At 43.8% G+C, this 27,295-nt stretch overlaps 1 protein-coding gene and 1 pseudogene across 1 annotated transcript; one reads left to right on the top strand and one right to left on the bottom strand.

Moving 5' to 3' along the window:
• The first annotated feature begins 262 nt into the window (after nucleotides 1-262).
• On the top strand, nucleotides 263-679 carry LOC124142002 (glycine-rich cell wall structural protein 1-like). Its single transcript, XM_046510223.1, has one exon. The coding sequence runs from the start codon at nucleotides 263-265 to the stop codon at nucleotides 677-679; it is 417 nt and encodes a 138-aa protein (XP_046366179.1).
• A 10,773-nt stretch (nucleotides 680-11,452) lies between these two features.
• Nucleotides 11,453-23,320, bottom strand: LOC125384400 (annotated as a pseudogene).
• Between the last annotated feature and the right edge of the window lie 3,975 nt (nucleotides 23,321-27,295).

The raw sequence follows: 27,295 nt of genomic DNA, 5'->3' as shown, positions 1-27,295 counted from the left end.
TTCTTTACTTGCCGCCCACTAGAAGATGTTGTCGGATAGTAGGTCTTTAGAAACAGTTTCTTAACGTATCAGGTATCTGAACGTGGATAAAAGGGATATTTTAAGTACAATCTCCCCGTATAAAACTACACACAGAGAGAAAGAGAGAGAGAGCGAGAGAGAGAGAGAGAGAGAGAGAGAGAGAGAGAGAGAGAGAGAGAGAGATTATGGAATTGGTGATAGTGGTTGAAAGGCTGAAGTAGTGGTGGAAAGGGTATAAGTGATGACGTTGGTGTCGGTGGAAGTGGTGACGATGGTGTTGAAGGAAGTGGTAACGTTGGTGTCGGTGGAAGTGATGACGTTGATGTCGGTGGAAGTAGTGACGTTGGTGTCGGTGGAAGTTCAGGGTGGAAGTGATGACGTTGGTGTTGAAGGAAGTGGTAACGTTGGTGTCGGTGTAAGTGATGACGTTGGTGTCGGTGGAAGTGGTGACGTTGGTGTTGAAGGAAGTGGTAACGTTGGTGTCGGTGGAAGTGGTGACGTTGGTGTCGGTGGAAGTGGTGACGTTGGTGTCGGTGGAAGTGGTGACGTTGGTGTTGAAGGAAGGGGTAACGTTGGTGTCGGTGGAAGTGATGACGTTGGTGTTGAAGGAAGTGGTGACGTTGGTGTCGGTGGAAGTGATGACGTTGGTGTCGGTTGAAGTGGTGACGTTAGTGTCGGTGGAAGTGATGACGTTGGTGTCGGTGGAAGTGATGACGTTGGTGTCGGTGGAAGTGGTGACGTTGGTGTCAGTGGAAGTGATGACGTTGGTGTCGGTGGAAGTATCGACGTTGGTGTCGGTGAAAGTTCAGGGTGAAAGTGTGACATTATACTGTTCTATGGAACGAGATTCACCAAACGCGATCTGTATTGCTTTTCAAAGGTATATATTTTTTTAATTTGAAGTTTACACGATATACGGCTTTTGGACGAGAGATCAGTCACATTACCGCGAAATTGACGTTCGTAAGTGTATGAACGACACAATTTGACGTTCATACGTTTTTCACGTGACCGTGTTCTTGTAATGACGTAAACACTGACGGACTACTTCTATATTCCTTGGGAACACCATGGGATTCCCCAGCACGACCCTTTTATCTTAAACTCAGCGTTTCAGTATACATTGAGCAACGTCAGAGAGTTCGACTGCATGATCGTTTACGAATATCCTCGCTACGACCGAACCTTAGTGAACAAAACGAAGAAATGCACATCCACACTATCGAAGTATCGACTCGATCCATGTCTTGGCTGACAGTGACAGTCTACAGCAATCTATGAATTTACGTCATGTCAAATTAACACATCTTTAATCACCTTTCAATGATCGACCAGTTGATCAATGATGACTAAAACATGTAACCGCCACAGGTTCATGAACAACTTCCAAAATCTCTCCCGACACGTTTATCGTGTCGGCCATTTTGACGTCTTGTAGTACTTGATGTAAATATATTTGCGACACGCTGTCATTGTGACTGACTTACTGAGGTAGTTCTTATCCGACATTTCTTATGAGGATATATTTTGAATACATATGTCATAAAGAAACTACAAAAGTTGTTCCTGTAGAGCATGTGGAGCATACATATGTTCATGTCACCTCTCGTTTTGAGGAACTATTTTATTCCGCGATACAGCTGGTTGTTGTATGGCTGTCAGTGTAAACATGAAGTCATAAGTTCTAAATAATGCGGAAAGGTCTAGATCCTTTGAGGTACAAAATAGTGATACAAAAATTTCTAAGAATTGACATTGTGAACGCAAGCTCCGACGTTCATACAGTTTGACCCTCACTTTATAAAGGTTCATACACCAATGAACTCACACAAAGTGAATGTCAGTTCTTAATTGACATTGTGAACCAGAGCTACGTGCAAAATCTCAACATATTAACCAAGCTCCGACGTTCATACAGTTTGGCCCTCACTCTATGAAGGTTCATACTCCAATGAACTTACACAAAGTGAATGTCAATTCTTAATTGACATTGTGAACCGGAGCTACGTGCATATCTCAACATATTAACCATACTGCAAACGCGACCGCGTGAAATAACCTTCCATACATACAAAGGTACATCTTAGCGATTCTCAAAGCGATTTGTAAGCTGAACTAATATAAAGAGACACGATCATACAATTTTAAGTCATCAAATCAATAGGTTGACATCAATGTTTATATTTGTTATCATTTAACCCGTTTCATTCGATTTTCTGAAAGATGTATTATCTGTTCCTCGTGAGTGCGTGGTGAAAGTCCATCGTCAAAGGTTCGATACTTGCACCACACATTCACTGGTAATCAGATTATTCGCAACATGTCGTTGGCTTTTTGTAATCCTAGTCTCGCGAATCTAAACTGATGGTCAAAAGAAAGTATACCGAGTGTGTTTTTCACATGATTGAAAATATAACCATCACTCATTCCTGCAACTGTTTGTAAAAAAGTGATCCCTGGCTGGGTAATTTTGTGTTAAAGTATATTGGTAGATGGAGTCTGGGGAAAGAAATGAATTTAAAACATCATGCCCCCTACAATGTTTGAAATGTTTGAAAAGTCGACTCTATTGATTTTCAAAGGCAAGGTGTCTCAGTGTATTGTGCACTCAAAAAAAAATCATATTTCAAAGTTTTAAATCAAATTATATTTTACAAAATGCAACTATGTAGACGTGTTCTTAAGAGCTGATTAAGCGCCAGCACAGTTATATTTTGGTTATAATATCGTTAAAGACACCAACAAACGAACTTCTTTTAATCTCCATATATCGATTAAATGTCTGCTTCCTGATTACCCCATTGACAAACGTTTACAATGAGGTGAGATGTGTGGGTTTACAAAAACCACTCGATACAATATATGTGGGGAGATACTGAGCGGAGAGGTTAAGATGATGGCGTCACTTTCCAAACCCCCTGTAGTAGAGACAGGATCCAGGGTATTTATCCTAAAAGAGATAATACACTGACTAAGCGAGGATGATATAATCTGTTTAACATGGGGTTGCATGCTTGAAGTACTCGTGAACTTCCTTTGTGTTCCAACGACGACAAACATTGCAACGTCTGCCATTGCCGATGCCACTGCTGACGCTATTACCTTACACTGTTGCATTAACTACATGTCTAAGGCAGATTAAACATAATTTGAGATGACAATATCATTCATTATGTAAACACTGAGATATGCTGTTATTATTTCAAGGAAAGGTAAACTAACACCCTTCAATGAAAACAAACCTGCGTATACTTCTTTATGGCAAGCACGTGGCGAAGTCAGATATTTTACAAGATTATTATGTAAATATCTAAATCATGTTAGGCAAACGGGATCTTACGCTCTAAAGGAGTCTCCAAAACTAATTTGATCGGGATGAAAAAATGAGGGATATTGATTTTTACAATTTATTGAGTAGATTGAGGGCATGAGGCTATTGATATGAAACACACGTCCTTGCAACCAGGCACTCTGCATGCCAGATCTTTCTCCCCACAAACCAAGAAGAGCCTCCTCGGTGAGATGCAGTCCGCAAATAAAGCACAAGTTGATAGGCCATTTATGAAAAGGGAAAAGGCGGAATTTAATGCCTGGGGATAAGACACCTTTTCCTCCATCAGCAACAGTGAGTCGGGTGTAACGTCATATTTAACAGTATTTCAGTTATATGACGGCGTGTAGGATGAACCCCGGAAGTGATGCAGGCCTTATATTGGTTTGGAAATACCCACGAGCACAAGTATGGAAAGATCAGGAATAGTAGACAACGGGCGCAACTCTGCAATCAAAGTTTATAGTGTTGACACTTGTTTAATCACAATGATGATACACTGTAAAATGTTTTGTTATATCACAAAGCTACAGTGTAAAATGTTTTGTTATCTCACAACGCTACAGTGCAAACTGTTTTGTTTTATCCCAATGCTAGTACACTGTAAAATGTTTTGTTATATCACAATGCTACAGTGTAAAATGTTTTGTTATCTCACAACGCTACAGTGCAAACTGTTTTGTTTTATCCAAATGCTAGTACACTGTAAAATGTTTTGTTATATCACAATGCTAGTACAGTGTACAATGTTTTGTTATATCACAATGCTGCAATGTTAACTGTTTTGTTATATCACAATGCTGGTATACGCTAAAATGTTTTGTTATATCACAACGCTACAGTGCAAACTGTTTTGTTTTATCCAAATGCTAGTACACTGTAAAATGTTTTGTTATATCACAATGCTGGTACAGTGTACAATACTTTGTTATATCACAATGCTGCAATGTTAACTATTTTGTTTTATCACAGTGCTGGTACACTGTAAAATGTTTTGTTATCTCACAATGCTACAATGTTAAGTTTTTGTTATATCACAATGCTGCAATGTTAACTATTTTGTTATATCACAGTGCTGGTACACTGTAAAATGTTTTGTTATCTCATAATGCTACAATGTTAAGTTTTTGTTATATCACAATGCTGGTACAGTGTAAAATGTTTTGTTATCACAATTCTACAGTGTAAACTGTTTTGTTATATCACAATGTTGGTACACTGTAAAATGTTTTGTTATCTCACAATGCTACAATGTAAACTGTTTTGTTTTATAACAATGCTGCTACGGTGTCTTGTCGTTAAAATTGGCGCATGTCGAAGAGGTTCCTGTTCTGATAGATCAGCACCAGGTTATAGAACATGTTATCTGCAACAAATAGACCACCTTTGATGTTCTAATCTTCACGAAAAAAACCGGTCTCATATCAAACAAAAACCTGCGTAGAATTCACACTTATCTCAATGGCCCCACGACGTGCAAATACCCCCTAGCACAGATCACAGACCTCTGGCCTACGCGCAATACATCCTCATTACCACGGGAAAACATCTACACTTGTTACTTTTTCATAAAGGCACAGTGATGGCGGCACACTCGGGAGGTGCACCTTTTGTCACACTCTCTGTAGGAAATGGCGGATTGTACAAATGAAACACATTCTCCTATATAATGCATTCTTTATGCATCGAGTGGCGCCGAGGGGATGTTCGTGATGTTTTCATGATTACAAGCATAGCTCTTAAGACTCGGTTTAGCGGGGGAGTTGGCAGGGACGCTGGAAAATGAGTTCAACATCCTGGTCGTAATTCCATGTTCTGCGGAATAATTGGGTTTTGAAATTACGCTTGGCACTACGTCATTGCTCGTTCAATGTCCTCCCGAGCCCTGAAACCAACAGTGAAATCTTTTTAATCCTGACGGCACCATTCCTTGTTAAATTGTCCGGATTAAATAATATTGTAGATTAACTAAAAGTATGGTGTCACGGCCCTTGTATATATATAATCAACCATGTTGATCTGAACAGTGCAGTATATTTGTCCGGACTTCCAAGGCAAACATTGTGTACTCTCCCTTTGTATATGTGTACGTTACCTACACCAATACCCGAAATTCATGTCTTCCGGAGAAATGGGGTATATACGAGGATGATGTTCACACCAGTCATCGTCTGGTTTCGGACTAAAATGGTTCTGCTAAAATCGTTTTATTTCGTTTCCGTTCGGAGACGATGTAAATCATATAAAAACATAAAATGCTTTAAGAGCAACGTTGAAGATATACATTACCCCTAAAACATGAGTTTGATTTTAAACATTAAAGAGATTTCACTACAACATGTCCGTTCTTAGAAAGTAATTCAGATGCTTCATTTACCTCGAACAAAGATATGACACATCATGGTGACGCTTGACAGTGGAAATAGTTTGAGGAAAGTGTTTGAAAACGGGAGGCTGTTGACGGCGACATATCCTTCCAAAGATATAACCTTATGTCGGTTTTTGTTAATGTAACAGCGAGATTGAAGACGTGGCAATGTAAATAGGTCGTTGTCATACAAGTATATAAGCATCCAGACTACAATTACCGTTGTGGAACAAAACTAACATCTCCGGAAAACAGCAAATGAGTTCAGGCATACACATGAAGTTTAGACTAGTATGCAGTAGTGAAATACTAAGAAACTCTTTTTAACTCTCATAAACATTCGTGAAATATAATTTGCACATAATTTAATGAAAAAATATAGTGTAAAGTATCTTATGGTCATAATTTAATTTAAATTCTTTTTTTTAATTAATCATCTTTAAGATAATAATTATAGTTACATGAACACTGAAAGGAGGTCGTTTAGATAGTACGTAGTGCTACATGTGTACTATAACAACTCACGGAGATAACATTTGCATGTAGCATACATCCCAGGTAAACCAGACAGTGCTGTTCGCAGGTAAATTATCCAGATTAACAGCCGTCCGGATTATTGCACGTCAGGACTAATATGTCTGCATATGAACGAAGGAAGACATAGCCCGCGGAAAGTGGGGTTTCGGATGATCGAGTTCCTGATTAATGAGGTTTCGTTGTAAATGTCAAAATTAAACATTTGCCACACAACACGAAGTTAATACATAACCCAGTCAACAAGCGCAGTAGCCACTAGAAGAGTGCATTACCAATACCACTCGGCGACACTGCACGGGCTGTACTGTCAGACACAGACAAAGCATATGCGATAACGGTCTGTGCGTGTATTGCCTCACATTTTGAATGGCATCAGACTTTCATAAATATCTTGAGATGAAGATGCTCGCGTCTTATGTTATTATACATCCATTTGCTGTTGTTAATGCTCAAACCTTTCAGCGTCAAAATAGACACATTATAGTGGGATCAGATGAGCTCTTGCCCTTAAAGAGCTATCGGTGGACGTGATTAACACACGTTGAAGACAAACTTGACTGCCTTGTGCTATTATTTACCGTTATGTGGCCAGATATTAGGCATCGGAATTCGCGGTGCACAGTTGTATATCTTAGACTCGTCAGGATCCGCTGGTTCGACGCACAGGGACTTGGTTAGACCTGTGCTCGTGTGTTTCATCCAAGTTGTAATCGTCTGGGGTTCTCTGCCACGTAAGTCTGACACGCCGTGATATAACTAGCTGGCGTGACACAAAATCTCTTGACAACAAAGATATATTTGGGATCTATGTCCACCCTTATCATCACAGAGGAATAACCATGGCAAAATGGTGATCACAATGAAGCCAGGAAGCTGTACAAGGCACATCTGTATTCCAGGTTCTATATTTCCATGTATTACGAGGTTATGAAAACAACAAATGAAAGGGAAGGAAAATGTTTGGCAACGACAAGGTTACACTATCGCGAACAAACATCTGGTGTCATCACACATGTTCAATGATCCACTCATATCATTTTCACCGCTATTTTGCCTTTTCTGCCAAATGGAATTTGTTTCGTCGGATAATCGAGACTGGTTATTCTTTGGCCTTGAGTTTAGATAAACCTGGACTTGGAGATAGAATATCAAGACAGATGGCTGTGTGGACAGACATAATCACTCAAACATGGGGTGTGGTCTCGCAGATGTTAAACTCATATATGCTTCTAAAGGTAAACTTTTAAAGGGTTTCCAAAACCCCACTGTACTCCCAACAACGGACTATAGATATATCTATGTATCGTGTAGCTTTACATCTGTGTTGTCTCAAACAGGGTGGACGGGTGGACAAGTAGCTTAAGTCATCACATAGTCGCTCAGCAATGTCTGGATCTGCTGGTAGCGGGTTCAAATCCCGGATTCTTCCCATTTATACATTCTGGGTTTCTCAGCACCAACCTAGCCCGTGGGGTCTCACCATTGTCACTCACTCACTCACTCACCCTAAACTGCCGGACAAACGAAAGTATACACTTGAAAATTTGATCAGACCAAACCATTGCACACGTTATCAAAATGTTACAATGCCGAAAACAGTCGCCGAAACAATCGAAACGTCAGATCCAAAACATAACTTTGATTTATCAAAATAAATATCAAAATCCCCTTCGAATAACTATTTCTTGTTGGTTTCATTTTTGGCCATAATCAAACATGGGTGTACATTTTCTTTTGTCCGGCAGTGTAGTTGATATTTCATGTTATAAAACATCACTGAAGACATGAACTAATTTACCAACATATAACCCCAATCATCATGATTTCTGGTATGTTAGGACTTAAACAATGGGCAATGAATACTGATAGGAAATCCACCTTTCATCAATCATATATTCAAAGAATAAACAGAACCATATACTACATTATGCCTGTATCATAATATTCGTTTCATTTGTGATCGTATTTCCACAAAGTGCCACGCTGACATCCGTGTTCTCCTAAACATGTTTATTTGATAACCTATTCCCCTAGGCACATGTCAAAGCTCGGAGACTCTCCCGGCCGTCAAGTGGTGCTCTCAACCTTTCTACTGCGCTAGGAGCTAACAATTGTTTTGGAAGCAGTCCTTGAACCCCAACCAACATTAGCATTCTGTGCAGGTAGTTACGTTTTTCAGTCTGCTGATTTGTAGGTCAACCAAAGTCACTATAATGGCGAAATGGCATGATTACATTTGAGCTTCGCTGCTAATTGAAGCACCAGGATCTAATCATGTTAGGGTTTCACAAATAAGAAGACAGAGCAGTCGCCATTTTTCTGTTGACGTTCTTTCAATTTGAATGTGTGTAAATTGAAAGAATTCTGTTGTCATTTTTGCATATAATTGGAATCCTAATCACAATGCGATAGACTGATAAATCTGAGATATTTGTGACGTTTCTGTTAACTAGAATTGAAAATAAACGATAGGTTCCCTCGCTCGATTAATTCAATGATTAAAACTGCAACATACATGTGTTTGATGCTGGTTGGATGTTCCGAAAATAGGTCGGAGATTAGGATTTGTTTGATTGCTGTTTTACGCCACAGTCGCCTGGACCATACAATCCAGTGATTGACATCATGAGCATGGATCTACAAAATTGAGAAACGATGACATGCATCAACCAAGTCATCGTTTGTTCAATTTGTCCAATATATTACATTCAAGTATGTCTGTGAGGCGGTATCATCAGCACACATTATTGACTGACATGACTGATGACGTGGAGCCAGGGATGTGATTAGTAAACGTTAATAACAGTCCACGCGATCAAGTAACGTCAGTCAACTCGATGCATCATATCTAGCCAACTGGTGCTGGTTTCAAATTACGTCAAATCAAAGAGATCTGCGAACCGTTAGTTTTAATCACTGACAACTGGGAAGAGTGTTTGTGCAGCCCATTGGTTAATAAAACATTATTAACCGTCGACAAATCAACAAGGGCAATATATTACAGTGGACATGCAACGAATCAATTATTTTTCATATGATGTGTATGTTTTTAAATAAAAAAATATGTTATTTTCCCCATTAGGTGATTTGAGTTTTGTCGGTCTGTCCATCAAGTCAGAAATGTTTTCATTTTTTCATTGGAACACGTTCTCTTTCCCTGTTGATTGATTCAGCATCCGCGGTTTAAAACAACAAGCAAGCAATAAACAGAACTATATTGCTGAATTCAATGTGTGTCGTGTGAATAAACAATACACTAATATAAACATTGTCTTTTGCTGTGGTGCTCTGCAAACATTGAATATACTATTCCTTTTCAAAATGAATGACGGGGTAGGTATAAACGGTAATAATCAAACGAAAGACAATGTTTTTAATACCTTCGTAAGCATTAGTCCATATATATCGATTAATGTATTGTAAATACTAACTCATATCGAAGCCCAGTCAACCAGTGGTTGATAGCATAGGCAATAAACAATCCACGTCACCGGGGCTGCGACAACACAGTGGTGACCATGTATTCCCTGGAAATCCAAGGAAAAAACACGATGCTTAAAAAACCTAAATCTTGGTTACGAGCTGTGGAACCAAACAATCATTTAATCAATGGATATTGTGTCAACTAACTAATCAATCAATCGTCGAACCCACCTAGAACTTTTCGGAGAATGTGAAGACTCCCCAACACTATAGCCTTCTGCATTACCCAGATGGTCAGAAGGGCTGTATTCCTGATAGCAAAACCGGGTACTCTCCCAATGTTGTTGTTGTTGTTGTTATTATTATAATTATGATGATGATGATGATGATGATTATTATTATTATTATTATTATGATGATGATGATGATGATGATGATGATTATTGTTGTTGTTGTTGTTGTTGTTGATGATGTTATTATTATTATTATCATCATCATCATCATCACACGAAGGCAACACTCAAAGCTGTACATCTGAATCCTCGAGTTCTTCTCACTTCCTGACACATCCCGCGTGTACCCCCAGTGAGTCTACAACAGCTTCTACAAATCTGTCCACACCTGCCAAGAGAGTAAATGTTGCATATCTGCTTGTAATGAAACCAAAAGGTTGCGGAGAGGCCCGGGGTATAACACAACAAACAACCAAGGTATTTAGTCGGAGGAATCCCATCTTGGTACAGTCAAAATCTTGGATGCGGAGGTACTGCCCTGAGAAGATGGATCGTCTTCATAGCCAGTGGGGCAGCGGAGGGGGCCTCTGAAGACGTATGTTCCCTGGCAGCAAGGTTAAATAGAGATCCCTTAGAAGTCGGATACATAATTGAGGGAACACCATAAACATCTTCTCCAAATGGATGCTGCTATTGTTGAGGTTAAACAAGCATGACTGTATGTATACGCAATACGCTATGTTCCGTAATGCGCCACTGACATCGTTCTTTGAACGACAGCTGACGAGGATAATTTAAAAACAAGGTTTAGAAATACCGCGACCAAAAAAACATCACAAATGTGAAATATAATCAAAATATTAAAATCAATATTTTTTTCTAACCGAGTCTGTAACCTAAATATATATTTGTTAGAGAAACCTATGAAATATTTTTTTAAGTTTTCATCATATGTTTTGAAATCATTTTAAAATATTTTTGAAGTTTCAATTTTAATTTTTATTCTACCACCGATCCTATAATTTCTTTTGGCGGGAAGATCCGGAAACAACGAAAGCAGGCCAGATTTGTGTAGATGGTTTAATTTGCTTTGGTTTAATAGAGTTTTCCTTCCTTGTAAAAAATTGGTAACAGAGGAATAATGTCTTCGGCTGCATCTGTTGAACTGCTAGGTTGTTATGTGAGTGCTTTCGAAGGATGATGATCAATCTTGAATTGGAACCAACTAGTAAAATACAAACACCCGCATATATACAATGAACAATGTTTCGTTAACTTTGAATGGATACTTAATAATCTTGACAGTTGTACTGGGAACGGTATAGTCTAGATTAAAGGGGTTGAAGTGTAAACGGTCATGCTTCCTGCAAGATAACTGTTTCGAATCTTAGGAAATACGTAGTAAAGTTTTCTCTAACCGGGAGTAGATTCAATGATAGTATGTAATCTCCTGCCATCGAATTTTGTCGCCTTCGGATAAGATCACAGGCGACTGGGTGAAATGAACAACCAATTGAATAAGCGCAACGCGTAGAATGGTCAACTTGACAGCTCTTCAAAGAACAAGCGTGACTTGCTTCTTCCGGTCGCCATCTTGGATTTGACAGCTGCCGGTATAATTGCATTAGAAAAACACTTGTATGGTATCAGAGCCAAGATACGGTGTTCATGAGAGGTTTGAGAGTGTTCGAATAATGAGTGACCATTACTGACACGCATGTTATTAGTCGTTTATGATCATAAGGGGCTTTAATGACCCAGGGAACGACAACTTCCTGTTTTGACATACGTCTGGTTGGAGAGTCATTATTGAAAGTGGTGTGTCTGTGATTCGTCAGAGGCGCATCTGGATAAATCTTAAGCCTCACGTGGGGAACTTTATCAAGGTGCGCCCCACAATGTTGACATGAACTGGGGGGATGCTTATACCGATATCTAACAGGGACTGAATTAGAACTGACAACACAGGGACCTTGGAGAGTTTCTTTAAACCAATCAATAGAGGTGTCTGTTAGTTTAGCCGATTTGTAGGCAAGGTACAGGTATCATGTAATATTACAATATACGAATTCACTCCTGGAATCCAATGCCTTGTACTTTGAGGGGTGTTATTTGATTACCGGACCAGGGGAAACCATTCGAAATAAGTTACCGAGTGTTGTTATGAGATTTCTGTCCTGAGTAATGTCACTTTTATAATATATTTTGAGGTTCGAGCAGTAATCGCAGGGAGGAAGGGTTTCCGTACTTTGAAGCTTTCACTTTATCACGTATAACAGTCAAGTTCTATAATTTCGACCCTACTAAAGAGCATATTATTGGAAGTTTGTTTGATATTCCCACTGTTAATTAATTAAATGACAAAAATTAGTTACAGATATAATCATCATTCACGTCATTATAGAGCAAACTAAAATTCTAAACATCATCAGAACGCTGGTATATCACCTTGCCGACAAATGTCACGTTACATGTAATCTATCTGTATATCTTTCACATTAACCCCATCAGCTGGGAGAAGAACATTCGAACCGAAGTCCACATTGTACATAATTAGTAGTAGAATTGTGTACGGGACACACACACACACACACACACACACACACACACACACACACACACACACACACACACACACACACACACACACACACACACACACACACACACACACACACACTTCAATTGTGTTTTCTGCATTGTCCTCAAATAGAATGCTCCGGCTTCATTATGTGTCTAACAGAGAGATGAGAGAGGGCTGCCGGGTGTCTATGTTTAAAAACAAACAAACACGCAATTCTTTTTATGAAGGAGAAAGAAATTCTGTTTGAAAACACAGTTTTACACCCAGAGGTTAAAATTATGGTTTTATGGAATAATTTCTGTTTCTCAACAAAGATGTTTACGCGTAACTAGTATTAAAACACTTCTCTTACATTTTCCGAAGTACTCACTTTCAATATATACTGAAACATAGTTGATATAGACATGACGTCACCCGTGAAGAGAATGATGTCAAATATGAAAAATCAACTTAAGCTATCATTGTCACCAATCGTTTTTTTTCAATCTTGGAGCGGGATTGTGTAACAATCATATGAGAAAATATCGACCCTCTGACTGACTGATCCGCATTCACATTCCAATACAGAGGAGATAAAAGACGCCAGCCGATGAATATATACACATGTATGTACAATGCATAGCCATCATGTTCTAGTACAACATTATGTGACACTGATGCACGAAAACAATGGCTATGACGTGGTGTATAGACGTATCCGGCAGTCTTCATGTCCATCCTCAAATAGAGTCGGATCCTTGTTAATACAGGGAAAGCTTAGCAATTGTCCTGCACGTCTGGCAACGTGGGCCTGGGCGGTGAAGACGTTGTGAAGACATGGTATACGACAGTATACAAGAGCAGTCTGTTTGGTGGCTTGAGATAGACTCCAAGTCGAAGAAGAAAAACTTATGCTGCCCTCAAGATTCCTTCCAAGAGACTTCGCGCCAAAGAGGAATTCTGATTTCCGAAATAAGCGTTTCTTGCACAGCTTGTTTGATTTATGAATGAATGGCGTTCTACCCCTGCCACAGTGACTCTCGCTGTCATTCATCACCACTGACGTGATTCCGTAAGCCGTAGGAAGATTGTCATGGCATGACTGCATGACACCAGTAGTCATGGCATGACTACATGACACAAGTAGTCAGCGTTATACATCGTCACCTCGTCAACTTCATTAACCAGGGTACCTCGACAGAATACATATGAGCACTATGGTGCTATATCTACACTCCCCTTTTCTCGAATCAAGTCGATAGTTTCGCTGTATCTATATTTGACGTAAATATGTTATATAAATGCACATGCACTACACACAACATAGGTTTTGCCCTTCAAAAATGCTCAGGTATTTGTTTTGATGTATGAAATATCAACTACAATTAAATGGCATTTCGTATTTGGTTATAAAGGCAATTACGTTCGAGGACATGTCTCCTCCCCAAATTAGGGTATCGGAATTCAATGTCAGAAGGCACGTGCTCTTGTCAGATTCACCTTTAACTGAGTACTCGCGGAAACGCCCGGACCATGGATTGTTTCAATAATAGACCGAACTGTCAGGTCCCCAGTAGTTATAGCGGTGTTGAAGGTAGCATCGTGTCCACACAAACATCAGTAATTTAGCTACCACAATAGAAGGGATGTATTCAGGTATAAAGTGTTTAATATGTCTTATGTTGAGTGAAGTATTACTGTGTTAACAAACATCCTCAGCATATGCAGCGCCATATTGTGTTTGCAGGCTGGGGTCCGTCAATCCGTAATTCACATCGCCAACCCACTCAAAACACTGGACTCAACCCAGGCCACTTCCCTCAATATATTTGCTAACACCAAAGAGTTCGTGTTTTATTGAGTCATGGTAGAATGGAGATAAACATACTGAGTTTTCAATGTAGAGCGAGGTTACCCGTAGATTTAACCGCGCTAAATTTAACATTTGAACCCCACGATCCGCGTGAGTATTAGTTCAGTCATGAGCATTAGGGGCATATGCCGCACGTAGATCCAAGAATCAGCATTGAAGCGTATATTTGATAACGGAGAGGTGCATGTTTTGCCAATATCTGTAATTTGTATCATTTAACCGTTATATCCACATCGTGATGCCAAATCGACTCCAAAGTGCCGCTGTGGGGTGGAAAACGGCTTCTCTAATTTACAGTAGGTGTAATTTAGTGTCTTATGTTTGCAGTATATTCTTCTATCACTGTACACACCTTCCCCTATGGGTTGAAAATAACCGTGAAGACCCTGGTAGAGAAGGTCTTCAGCAACCCATGCAACCCGTCGTAGGAGACGGCTAACGGGATCGGGTGTTCATGCTCGCTGACTTGGTTGAAGAATGTTATCGCATCTCAATCGTCGCTCATGATGTCAATCACTGGATTATGTGGTTCAGACTCGATTATTTAGACCGCCGTCATATAGCTGGAATATTGCTGAGTGCAGCGTAAAACAACAAACAAACAAACACAAACAACAATCTAGAACACTGTCCAGAGCTTGTTGTTTGATTGTGGAGGACGCTGGGCTACATCAGACAGAACGAACTCATTTCTTTTGATGTATTTTCTTCAACGTCTTACAGAATATATGTTCTATTTAGAGAAGAAAATTAACAATTTAGGAGAGAACGAGATATTAATATTTTTCATTGGAAGAAGATTTGTTCAGTTCTTAAATCATTCACGTCAGATGAACAAGCCGTAGGCAAAGCGAATTAATTGCAATGAATTCTATGAGTTAAAGTGTTGTTTCACTGTCCTCTTCAAAAGCGTCTAATACCGCGTGACGTCATAAGCCCCCTGGTGCAATGTTAATAAACCAAAAATATGACCATTCAAAGTATGGCGATCTATATTATCGCCTAAGAGTACCAGTCGATTGTATCACCTCGACCCATATGTTAAAGTATATGCAAAATAATACGGTTAATTTTGCAAGAGCTACGGGGCTAAAAAACGACATCTCAATCAAGTCATTGTTGTTTAAAATCTTTTACAGGAACTACATTTTATCACCAATGGCCCAAGGAAGCCCCTGCCAATTTTACCAATTATCTTCATCCGCAAATAACGGTAAAGATAGTTATTACGGATTATTCTGTGAGAGGAAGCTCACCACGACGCAGGTCGTCGACGTACACCACTTGGTGAACCTCATGTACACGGTCATGGGGCTCACTGACCAAATCTGAGCTCAGATTCCCACCACCATCAGATCCTAACACGACCAAGAGAAACAACTGTTTAAAGAACAGTAGAGAGAAGCAGGCATCACCTCAGTGATCCTGAATGTCTGCTATGACCTGATCATCATATGTCGGTTAGGCGAGAGTCGCCGATGGCTTGGAGACGAGATCGCGATTTTTTTCAATCAAAGTTTCACGGTTCTACAAATATTCGTCGTCTGTAGAGATGAATAATGCTCAGTTTTGTAAGTCTTCAGTGACAATAATCTGGTGTCGCCTACATATAGCAGAGCAGGTCAGGGAAGTACCATTGATTACATCAAGCACCGGAGCTAGATCTGTCCTCGTTCGTATCTCCTGGCAGCAGGGCTAGTATTATAGGACTTCGTTAGGCGCGGGTCCTGCTAACACACTTGTCGGAGGTGGTGGGGGAGGGGATTACGAAAAGCCTCCTTTCTACCCTTCTCCCCACCTCCTATGTGGAGACCTTGTGGATGTGGATGCGGAGGTGTAGATGAATGTTGATGTGGAGATGAATATGGAGGTGGATGTGAAGATGAAAGTGGATGTGGATGTGGAGATTAATGTGGATGTGGAGATGAATGTGGAGGTGGAGGTGAATGTGGAGGTGGAGGTGGAGGTGGAGATAAATGTGGAGGTGAAGGAGGAGATGAATGTGGAGGTGGAGGTGGAGGTGGAGGTGGATGCGGAGATGAATGTGGAGGTGGAAGTTAATGTGGAGGTGGAGATGAATTTGGAGGTGGAGGTGGTGATAAATGTGGAGGTGGAGGAGGAGATGAATGTGGAGGTGGAGGTGGAGGTGGAGGTGGAGGTGAATGTGGAGGTGGAGGTGGAGATGAATATGCAGGTTGAGGTGGATGTGGAGGTCGAGATGAATGTGGATGTGGAGGTTAAGATGAATGTGGAGGTGAATGTAGAGGTGGAGGTGGAGGTGAATGTGGAGGTGGTTGTGAATGTGGAGCGGGAGGTGGAGATGAATGTGGATGTGGAGGTGAATGTGGATGTAGAGATGAATGTGGATGTGGAGGTGAATGAGGAGGTGGAGGTGGGGGTGGAGATGAATGTGGAGATGAATGTGGAGGTGCAGGTTGAGGTGAATGTGGAGTTGGAGTTAGAGGTGGAGATGAATGTGGAGGTGGAGATGAATGTGGAGGTGGAGGTGGAGGTGAATGTGGAGGTGGAGATGAATGTGGAGGTGGAGATGAATGTGGAGTTAGAGGTGGAGATGAATGTGGAGGTGGAGATGAATGTGGAGGTGGAGGTGGAGATGAATGTGGAGGTGGAGATGAATGTGGAGGTGGAGATGAATGTGGAGGTGGAGGTGGAGGTGAATGTGGAGATGGAGATGAATGTGGAGGTGGAGGTGAATGTGGAGGCTGAGATGAATGTGGAGGTGGAGGTGGAGGTGAATGTGGAGGTGGAGATGAATGTGGAGGTGGAGGTGAATGTGGAGGCTGAGATGAATGTGGAGGTGGAGGTTGAGATGAATGTGGAGGTGGAGTTGGAGGTGGAGGTCGAGATGAATGTGGATGTGGAGATGAATGTGGAGATGGAGTAGGAGGTGAATGTGGAGGTGGAGATGAATGTGAAGGTGGAGGTGAATGTGGAGGCTGAGATGAATGTGGAGGTGGAGGTGAATGAGGAGGTGGAGGTGGATTTGGATGTGGATGTGGATGTGGATGTGGAGGTGGAGGTTGAGGTGGTTGTGGAGGTGGAGGTGGAGATGAATGTGGAGACGGAGGTGGAGATGAATGTGGAGGTGGAGGGGGAGATGAATGTGGAGGTGGAGATTTATGTGGAGGTGGAGATGGATGTGGAGGTGGAGATGAATGTGGAGGTGGAGGGGGAGATGAATGTGGAGGTAAATGTGGATGTGGAGGTGGAGATGGATGTGGAGGTGGAGGTGGATGTGGAGATGGATGTGGAGGTGGAGGTGGATGTGGAGATGAATGTGGAGGTGGAGGAAGAGGTGAATGTGGAGGGGGAGATGAATGTGGAGGTGGAGGAAGAGGTGAATGTGGAGGTGGAGGTTGTGGTGGAGATGAATGTGGAGGTGGAGGGGGAGATGAATGTGGAGGTGGAGATGGATGTGGAGGTGGAGATGGATGTGGAGGTGGAGGTGGAGGTGGAGGTGGATGTGGAGTAGGAGGTGTAGATGAATGTGGAGGTGGAGGAACAGGTGAATGTAGAGGTGGAGGTTGTGGTGGAGATGAATGTGGAGGTGGAGGTGGAGATGAATGTGGAGGTGGAGGTGGAGATGAATGTGGAGGTGGAGGTTGTGGTGGAGATGAATGTGGAGGTGAATGTGGAGGTGGAGGTGGAGATAAATGTGGAGGTGGAGGTGGAGATGAATGTGGAGGAGGAGATGAATGTGGAGGTGGAGGTGAATGTTGAGGTGGAGAAGAAGGTGGACATGGAGATGGAGGTGGAGGTGGAGGTGGAGGTGGAGATGAATGTGGAGGTGGAGATGGAGGTGGAGGTGGAGGTGGAGGTGGAGGGGGAGATGAATGTGGAGGTGGAGATTTATGTGGAGGTGGAGATGGATGTGGAGGTGGAGATGAATGTGGAGGTGGAGGGGGAGATGAATGTGGAGGTAAATGTGGATGTGGAGGTGGAGATGGATGTGGAGGTGGAGGTGGATGTGGAGATGGATGTGGAGGTGGAGGTGGATGTGGAGATGAATGTGGAGGTGGAGGAAGAGGTGAATGTGGAGGGGGAGATGAATGTGGAGGTGGAGGAAGAGGTGAATGTGGAGGTGGAGGTTGTGGTGGAGATGAATGTGGAGGTGGAGGGGGAGATGAATGTGGAGGTGGAGATGGATGTGGAGGTGGAGATGGATGTGGAGGTGGAGGTGGAGGTGGAGGTGGATGTGGAGTAGGAGGTGTAGGTGGAGGAACAGGTGAATGTAGAGGTGGAGGTTGTGGTGGAGATGAATGTGGAGGTGAATGTGGAGGTGGAGGTGGAGATGAATGTGGAGGTGGAGGTGGAGATGAATGTGGAGGTGGAGGTTGTGGTGGAGATGAATGTGGAGGTGAATGTGGAGGTGGAGGTGGAGATAAATGTGGAGGTGGAGGTGGAGATGAATGTGGAGGAGGAGATGAATGTGGAGGTGGAGGTGAATGTTGAGGTGGAGAAGAAGGTGGACATGGAGATGGAGGTGGAGGTGGAGGTGGAGGTGGAGGTGGAGATGAATGTGGAGGTGGAGATGGAGGTGGAGGTGGAGGTGGAGGTGGAGGTGGAGATGAATGTTAAGGTCGAGTCGGAGATGAATGTTGAGGCCGAAGTGGAGGTGAATGTTGAGGTGGAGACGAAGGTGGAGATGGAGATGGAGGTGGAGGTGGAGGTGGAGGTGGAGGTGGAGGTGGAGGTGGAGATGAAGGTGGAGGTGAATGTGGAGGTGGAGATGAAGGTGGAGGTGGAGATGGAGGTGGAGGTGGAGGTGGAGGTGGAGGTGGAGGTGGAGATGAATGTTAAGGTCGAGTCGGAGATGAATGTTGAGGCCGAAGTGGAGATGAATGTGGAGGTGGAGATTAATGTGGAGGTGGAGGTGAATTTGGATGTCGAGGTGGGTGTGAACGTGGAGGTGGAGGTGGAGATGAATGTTAAGGTCGAGTCGGAGATGAATGTTGAGGCCGAAGTGGAGATGAATGTGGAGGTGGAGATTAATGTGGAGGTGGAGGTGAATTTGGATGTCGAGGTGGATGTGAATGTGGAGGTGGAGGGAGAGATGAATGTGGAGGTGGGGGTGAAGATGAAGGTGGAGGTGGAGGTGGAGATGAAGGTGGAGGTGGAGGTGGAGGTGGAGATGAAGGTGGAGGTGGAGGTGGAGATGACGGTGAAGGTGGAGTTGGAGATGAATGTGGAGGTGGAGTTGAATGTGGAGGTGGGGTGGAGGTGAATGTGGAGGTTGTGATTAATGTAGAGGTGGACATGAAGGTGGAGGTGGAGGTGGAGGTGGAGGTGGAGGTGGAGGTGGAGGTGGAGATGAATGTGGAGGTGGAGGTGGAGGTTTTAGATGAATGTGGAGGTGGAGATGAATGTGGAGGTGGAGGTGGAGATGAAGGTTGAGGTGGAGGTGGAGATGAAGGTGGAGGTGGAGGTGAAGGTGGAGGTCGAGATGAATGTGGAGGTGGGATGGAGGTGGAGATGAATCCGGAGGTGGAGTTGGAGATGAATGTGGAGGTGGAGTTGAATGTTGAGGTGGAGGTGGAGGTGAATGTGGAGGTGGAGGTGGAGATTAATGTTGAGGTGGAGATGAATGTGAATGTGGAAGTGAATGTGAAAGTGGAGGTGGAGGTGGAGATGAATGTGTAGGTGGAGATGAAGGTGGAGGTGGAAGTGAAGGTGGAGATGGAGGTGGAGGTGGAGGTGGAGATGAATGTTAAGGTCGAGTCGGAGATGAATGTTGAGGCCGAAGTGGAGATGAATGTGGAGTTGGAGATTAATGTGGAGGTGGAGGTGAATGTGGAGGTGGAGGTGGAGGTGGAGGTGAATGTGGAGGCGGAGATTGATGTTGAGGTGGAGATGAATGTGGAGGTGGAGGCGGAGGTGAATGTGGCGGTGGACGTGAATGTGGAGGTGCAGGTGGAGATGAATGTTAAGGTCGAAGTAGAGATGAATGTTGAGACCGAAGTGGAGATGAATGTGGAGGTGGAGATTAATGTGGAGGTGGAGGTGAATTTGGATGTCGAGGTCGGTGTGAATGTGGAGGTGGAGGTGAAGCTGAATTTAAATGTGGAGGTGGAGATGAATGTGGATGTGGATGCGGAGATGAATGTGGAGGTGGAGTTGAATGTGGAGGTGGAGGTGAATGTGCAGGTGGAGATTAATGTTGAGTTGGACATGAATGTGAATGTGGAGGTGAACGTGAATGTGGAGGTGAAGGTGGAGATGAATGTGGAGGTGGAGGTGGAGGTGGAGATGAATCCGGAGGTGGAGTTGGAGATGAATGTGGAGGTGGAGTTGAATGTTGAGGTGGAGGTGGAGGTGAATGTGGAGGTGGAGGTGGAGATTAATGTTGAGGTGGAGATGAATGTGAAAGTGGAGGTGAATGTGAAAGTGGAGGTGGAGGTGGAGATGAATGTGTAGGTGGAAATGAAGGTGGAGGTGGAAGTGAAGGTGAATGTGGAGGTGGAGATGAAGGTGGAGGTGGAGGTGGAGGTGGAGGTGGAGGTGGAGATGAATGTTAAGGTCGAGTCGGAGATGAATGTTGAGGCCGAAGTGGAGATAAATGTGGAGTTGGAGATTAATGTGGGGGTGGAGGTGAATGTGGAGGTGGAGGTGGAGGTGAATGTGGAGGTGGAGATTAATGTTGAGGTGGAGATGAATGTGGAGGTGGATGCGGAGGTGAATGTGGCGGTGGACGTGAATGTGGAGGCGCAGGTGGAGATGAATGTTAAGGTCGAGGTAGAGATGAATGTTGAGACCGAAGTGGAGATGAATGTGGAGGTGGAGATTAATGTGGAGGTGGGGGTGAATTTGGATGTCGAGGTCGGTGTGAATGTGGAGGTGGAGGTGAAGCTGAATTTTTAAATGTGGAGGTGGAGATGAATGTGGATGTGGAGGTGAATGTGCAGGTGGAGATTAATGTTGAGGTGGAGATGAATGTGAATGTCGAGGTGAACGTAAATGTGGAGGTGGAGGTGGAGATGAATGTGGAGGTGGAGATGAAGATGGAGGTGGGGGTGGAGGTGGAGGTGGAGATGAATGTTAAGGTCGAGTCGGAGATGAATGTTGAGGCCGAAGTGGAGATGAATGTGGAGGTGGAGATTAATGTGGGGGTGGAGGTGAATGTGGAGGTGGAGGTGGAGGTGGAGACGAATGTGGAGGTGGAGATTAATGTTGAGGTGGAGATGAATATGGAGGTGGAGGTGGAGGTGAATGTGGAGGTGGACGTGAATGTGGAGGTGGAGGTGGAGATGAATGTTAAGGTCGAGGTAGAGATGAACGTTGAGGCCGAAGTGGAGATTAATGTGGAGGTGGAGGTGAATTTGGATGTCGAGGTGGGTGTGAATGTGGAGGTGGAGGTGAAGGTGGAGGTGGAGATAGAGGTGAATGTGGAGGTGGAGGTTGTGGTGGAGATGAATGTGGAGATGGTGGTAGAGATGAATGTGGAGTTGGAGATGGAATGTGGAGGTGGAGATGAATGTGGAGGTGGAGGTGAATGTGGAGGTAGTGGTGGAGATGAATGTGGAGGTGGAGATGAATGTGTAGGTGGAGGTGGAGGTTTGAGGTGGAGGTGAATGTGGAGGTGGAGGTAGAGATGAATGTGGAGATGAATATGGAGGTGGAGATGAATGTGAAGGTGGAGATGAATGTGGAGGTGGAGGTGAATGTGGAGGTGGTGGTGGAGATGAATGTGGATGTGGAGGTGGAGGTGGAGGTGAAGCTGAATGTGAATGTGGAGGTGGAGATGAATGTGGAGGTGGAGGTGGACGTGAATGTGGAGGTGGAGGCGGAGGTGATTGTGGAGGTGGAGGTGAATGTGGAGGTGGAGGTGGAGGTGAATGTGGAGGTGGAGATTAATGTGGAGGTGGAGATGAATGTGGAGGTGGAGCTTGAGGTGAATGAGGAGGTGGACGTGAATGTGGAGGTGGATGTGGAGGTGAAGGTGGAGGTGGAGGTGGAGGTAGAGGTGAATGTGGAGGTGGAGGTGGAGGTTGTGGTGGAGATGAATGTGGAGGTGGTGGTAGAGATGAATGTGGAGGTCGAGATGAATGTGGAGGTGGAGATGAATGTGTAGGTGGAGGTGAATGTTGAGGTGGTGGTGGAGATGAATGTGGAGGTGGTGATGAATGTGTAGGTGGAGGTGGAGGTGGCTGTGAATGTGGAGGTGGAGGTAGAGATGAATGTGGAGGTGGAGGTTGTGGTGGAGATGAATGTGGAGATGGTGGTAGAGATGAATGTGGAGTTGGAGATGAATGTGGAGGTAGAATTGAATGTGGAAGTGGAGGTGAATATGGAGGTAGTGGTGGAGATGAATGTGGAGGTGGAGATGAATGTGTAGGTGGAGGTGGAGGTTTGAGGTGGAGGTGAATGTGGAGGTGGAGGTAGAGATGAATGTGGAGATGAATGTGAAGTTGGAGATGAATGTGGAGGTGGAGATGAATGTGGAGGTGGAGGTGAATGTGGAGGTGGTGGTGGAGATGAATGTGGATGTGGAGGTGGAGGTGGAGGTGAAGCTGAATGTGAATGTGGAGGTGGAGATGAATGTGGAGGTGGAGGTGGACGTGAATGCGGAGGTGGAGGCGGAGGTGATTGTGGAGGTGGAGGTGAATGTGGAGGTGGGGGTGGAGGTGAATGTGGAGGTGGAGATTAATGTGGAGGTGGAGATGAATGTGGAGGCTGAGGTGGAGGTGAATGAGGAGGTGGAGATTAATGTGGAGGTGGATGTGGAGGTGAAGGTGGAGGTGGAGGTGGAGGTAGAGGTGAATGTGGATGTGGAGGTGGAGGTTGTGGTGGAGATGAATGTGGAGGTGGTGGTAGAGATGAATGTGGAGGTGGAGATGAATGTGTAGGTGGAGGTGAATGTTGAGGTGGAGGTGGAGGTGGAGGTTTGAGGTGGAGATGAATGTGTAGGTGGAGGTGGAGGTGGAGGTGGAGGTGAATGTGGAGGTGGAGGTGGAGGTAGAGATGAATGTGGAGATGAATGTGGAGGTGGAGATGAATGTGGAGGTGGAGATGAATGTGGAGGTGGAGATGAATGTGGATGTGGAGGTGGAGGTGGAGGTTAAGGTGGAGGTGGAGGTTGAGGTTGAGGTAGAGGTGAAGCTGAATGTGAATGTGGATGTGGAGATGAATGTGGAGGTGGAGGTGGACGTGAATGTGGAGGTGGAGGCGGAGGTGAATGTGGAGGTGGAGGTGGAGGTGAATGTGGAGGTGGAGATTAATGCTGAGGTGGAGATGAATGTGGAGGTGGAGGTGGAGATGAATTTGGAGGTGGAGGTGGAGATAAATGTGGAGGTGAAAGAGGAGATGAATGTGGAGGTGGAGGTGGAGGTGGAGGTTAAGCTGGAGGTGGAGGTTGAGGTTGAGGTAGAGGTGAAGCTGAATGTGAATGTGGAGGTGGAGATGAATGTGGAGGTGGAGGTGGACGTGAATGTGGAGGTGGAGGCGGAGGTGAATGTGGAGGTGGAGGTGGAGGTGAATGTGGAGGTGGAGATTAATGCTGAGGTGGAGATGAATGTGGAGGTGGAGGTTGAGGTGAATGTGGAGGTGGACGTGAATGTGGAGGTGGAGGCCGAAGTGGAGATGAATGTGGAGGTGGAAATTAATGTCGAGGTGAGTGAATTTGGATGTCGAGGTGGGTGTGAATGTGGAGGTGGAGGTGAAGGTGGAGGTGGAGGTAAAGGTGAATGTGGAGGTGGAGGTTGTGGTGGAGATGAATGTGGAGGTGGTGGTAGAGATGAATTTGGAGTTGGAGATGAATGTGGAGGTGGAGGTGAATGTGGAGGTGGTGGTGGAGATGAATGTGGAGGTGGAGATGAATGAGTAGGTGGAAGTGGAGGTGGAGGTTTGAGGTGGAGGTGAATGTGGAGGTGGAGGTAGAGATGAATGTGGAGAAGAATGTGGAGTAGGAGATGAATGTGGATGTGGAGGTGGAGGTGGAGGTGGAGTTTGGGGTTGAGGTAGAGGTGAATGTGGAGGTGGAGGTGGAGGTAGAGATGAATGTGGAGATGAATGTGGAGGTGGAGATGAATGTGGAGATGGATTTGGAGGTGGAGATGAATGTGGAGGTGGATTTGGAGGTGGAGATGAATGCTGAGGTGGAGATGAATGTGGAGATGGAGGTGGAGGTGAATGTGGATGTGGATGTGGAGGTGGAGGTGGAGGCAGAGGTGAATGGGGAAGTGGAGGTTGTGATGAAGTTCGGGAATGACTTCCGAGGAGGATTGAGACTGACAAGTGATTCTGAGAGAATCTTGCGGGATTAATAATTTCTGTGAATTCAAGATAAAGCGAAAAATCGTCTATCGCAGAATCTACAGACGTCGTCGAGAACCTTGAAATCTCTTCTTTTTAGCCGAAAGACACGTTATGGTAATAACACTATAAAACAACATTACAGTGCTAATTAGCTTGGGACTTGGGACTTGGGACTTGGGACCTGACCGGGGAGTATTAAACCAACCAGACGTCTGTTTACACGGCAACGTTTGCTGTATTTCATTGTCACTTGTTCAGTGCGGCCTGTAGATGACCCCCTCTGCATAATCAGCTTCGGTGTTGGACATGTCACCATCATAGCTGACCGGTTCATAAACAGTTCAAAAACCGCACTGAGATCAATTGATCCCAAGTAGCAGGCCCCAGGATTTGACCATGTTCCGCTGTCAGCTGCCCGCGCCAGGTAAAGGTCTCAACCAAAGTATAGTCCCGGAAATAAATAAATCTTATTTGAAAATGTATCCACAATCTACAAAATAAACACATAAAATCCAAATGGACTTCAGCGGGACTTTTTTTAATTTATTCCCTTGGGTCTGGTAGACAGACTAGTGGAAAGGTAGAGCTATTCTAATTAGTGTCTGTCTGAAAGTGAAACAACATGTTTGAAGTGTATAATTTAGGGTACAAAAGAGTTACAAGGTTTGGTATACGTAATAAACACTGAGACATACACACTGAGTTTGGAATGACCAATTGAAACATGCTGGGAATGCCAGTATGATGGAACCGGTCATTCCTTTAATTAGATGGACATTCACAACCACCCGCATCTGCAGCATGCCACCACCCCAACCCATGTACAAACTCATTCTTATGAAAAACACGCCAACTGTGTTCGTATTGTTGAAAAACGACCACCGTTGCAGAGGACGAATGTGTGTTTTTTGCACCTGTACGTGTCGCCTTTGTTCAGTCAAACACGTGATTAACTTGGTATCTGCGATATTGATAACCTGTCATGTTCAGCCGTTCATCACTCGTAGTGCCTTCGGTAAACATGCTTAGCATATTGATCAAATGCGTGCCGTATCACGTTTAAAATAGATATTAGAAGACTTTGGGGTGATAACCGCGCGTGCGTGCGTGCGTGCGTGCGTGCGTGCGTGCGTGCGTGTGTACTACTCCGTGCTTGTTTTCCAGTTTTATAGTTCCGTAAAGGCCATACCATGTCGAATTTCAACATGGATACCCCACTTGGACACACAATACTGACCAGTCCTTGTCTTATCCCATTAATGCGGCCCGGGCAACAACAAGTACCATTGTTTAACATCTTCTGGACTCGATCCACCGACCCTCAGCTCCCCGGTCAGACTCTCTATCCACTAGACCACGGAGTCGGTCAGTTATTTTAGAACATTTATAATAGAACATGTTTCATTCATGTGGTCTTTTCAGCCTATGTGCCATACGGAAAAGGTTTGTATATTGCTAAAATCTTCATAAAACTAATATTATTATGTGCAAATTAGTGTTTTCCAGTTTTACTTTACTTCAATAACAAATATTAGTTGAAATCCTAATAAAATCTTAAAAATCAGATCACTGTCATTAGATGTTGTTTTGTACCGAACATCACACGAATGAGTGTTTTCACACTACCGAAAAGAAACCTAACAACAAGCTGCCTATTCAAAAGCTTGTCGTGATCCATTTAGTCTAATTGCAATTGCTAATAGCACCGAGTATTGAACAGACGAGTTGACAGTCATGTTCAGTACGGAACCTTTTGTCATATCCCGACCTTGATCAGCGAAGAAATCTGACACCCCTGGTGCATTTAATACTGTCAACAGTGATTAGTCTAACAAACAGGCATGGCTCTTTGGTCTTTTATCTTCATGATGCATGCTGGGTAATGACACGTCTACTTCCGTGCTCCACTTAACGACTCTATTCCCAAGGCCGCGGTTGAACATACGTCATGCCCTAAGTCTGTGCAATCGATGGTTTATAACTCGTAAACACATGTTCCTTGAGTTTTGCGAGTGTATATGGGGTTTCTATTATTGCATGTGGGTATCATTTGGAACCTCACAACGACATCAATTGTAATGTAGTCGTCCAGTGTTTTTCTTTCTAGGTCCGTAAATGTCTTTTTACCACACAGATACTCTACACCAGCTCTTACGTGGTTTATAATTAATCGATGTCATTACAATCTGATATTTTACGCCAATGCGATACGTCTCTACGTGAAGATCTGAGGGCACCGTCATAGGAGGTCGCGTCACGTGAACTTTCTTATCGGCTAATCAGCGTGGAAGGTTCTAAATTCTCCGTACGGAGTGAGCGAAGCGTTCAGAGAAACATCTGACTTCTGCATCTCGAAAATGAATATTATCGGGAAGTTCCGCATGCATAAACTTACAGCCGCGCATATATATTATTGGGGATATTTTATATTTCCTGTCACATAAAAAGGTTGAACTATCGAGTTCAAAGGTTGAAACAATGACACACTTCTACGTTTTCAAATAGAAAAGTTAAAAATTGGAACGGTATGTAGAGAATGGTAACTATAGGGACAAGTTTACCACTCTCGTCCAAGTGGAGACTTGGTTGAATCAGGCCATTACTTCTGGTATATCGGGGACACGGCTCACCCAGTCGTCTAAGGCGCCGCAATTAGTTGTGCAGAGTTGCTTCC

Source organism: Haliotis rufescens, unplaced genomic scaffold (genome assembly GCF_023055435.1).
Source record: "Haliotis rufescens isolate VD_foot unplaced genomic scaffold, xgHalRufe1.0.p SCAF_3, whole genome shotgun sequence".
Classification (NCBI taxonomy): Eukaryota; Metazoa; Mollusca; class Gastropoda; order Lepetellida; family Haliotidae; genus Haliotis; species Haliotis rufescens.
Note: the sequence above shows the minus strand (reverse complement) of the source record. Positions and strands in the feature narration are given on the sequence as shown.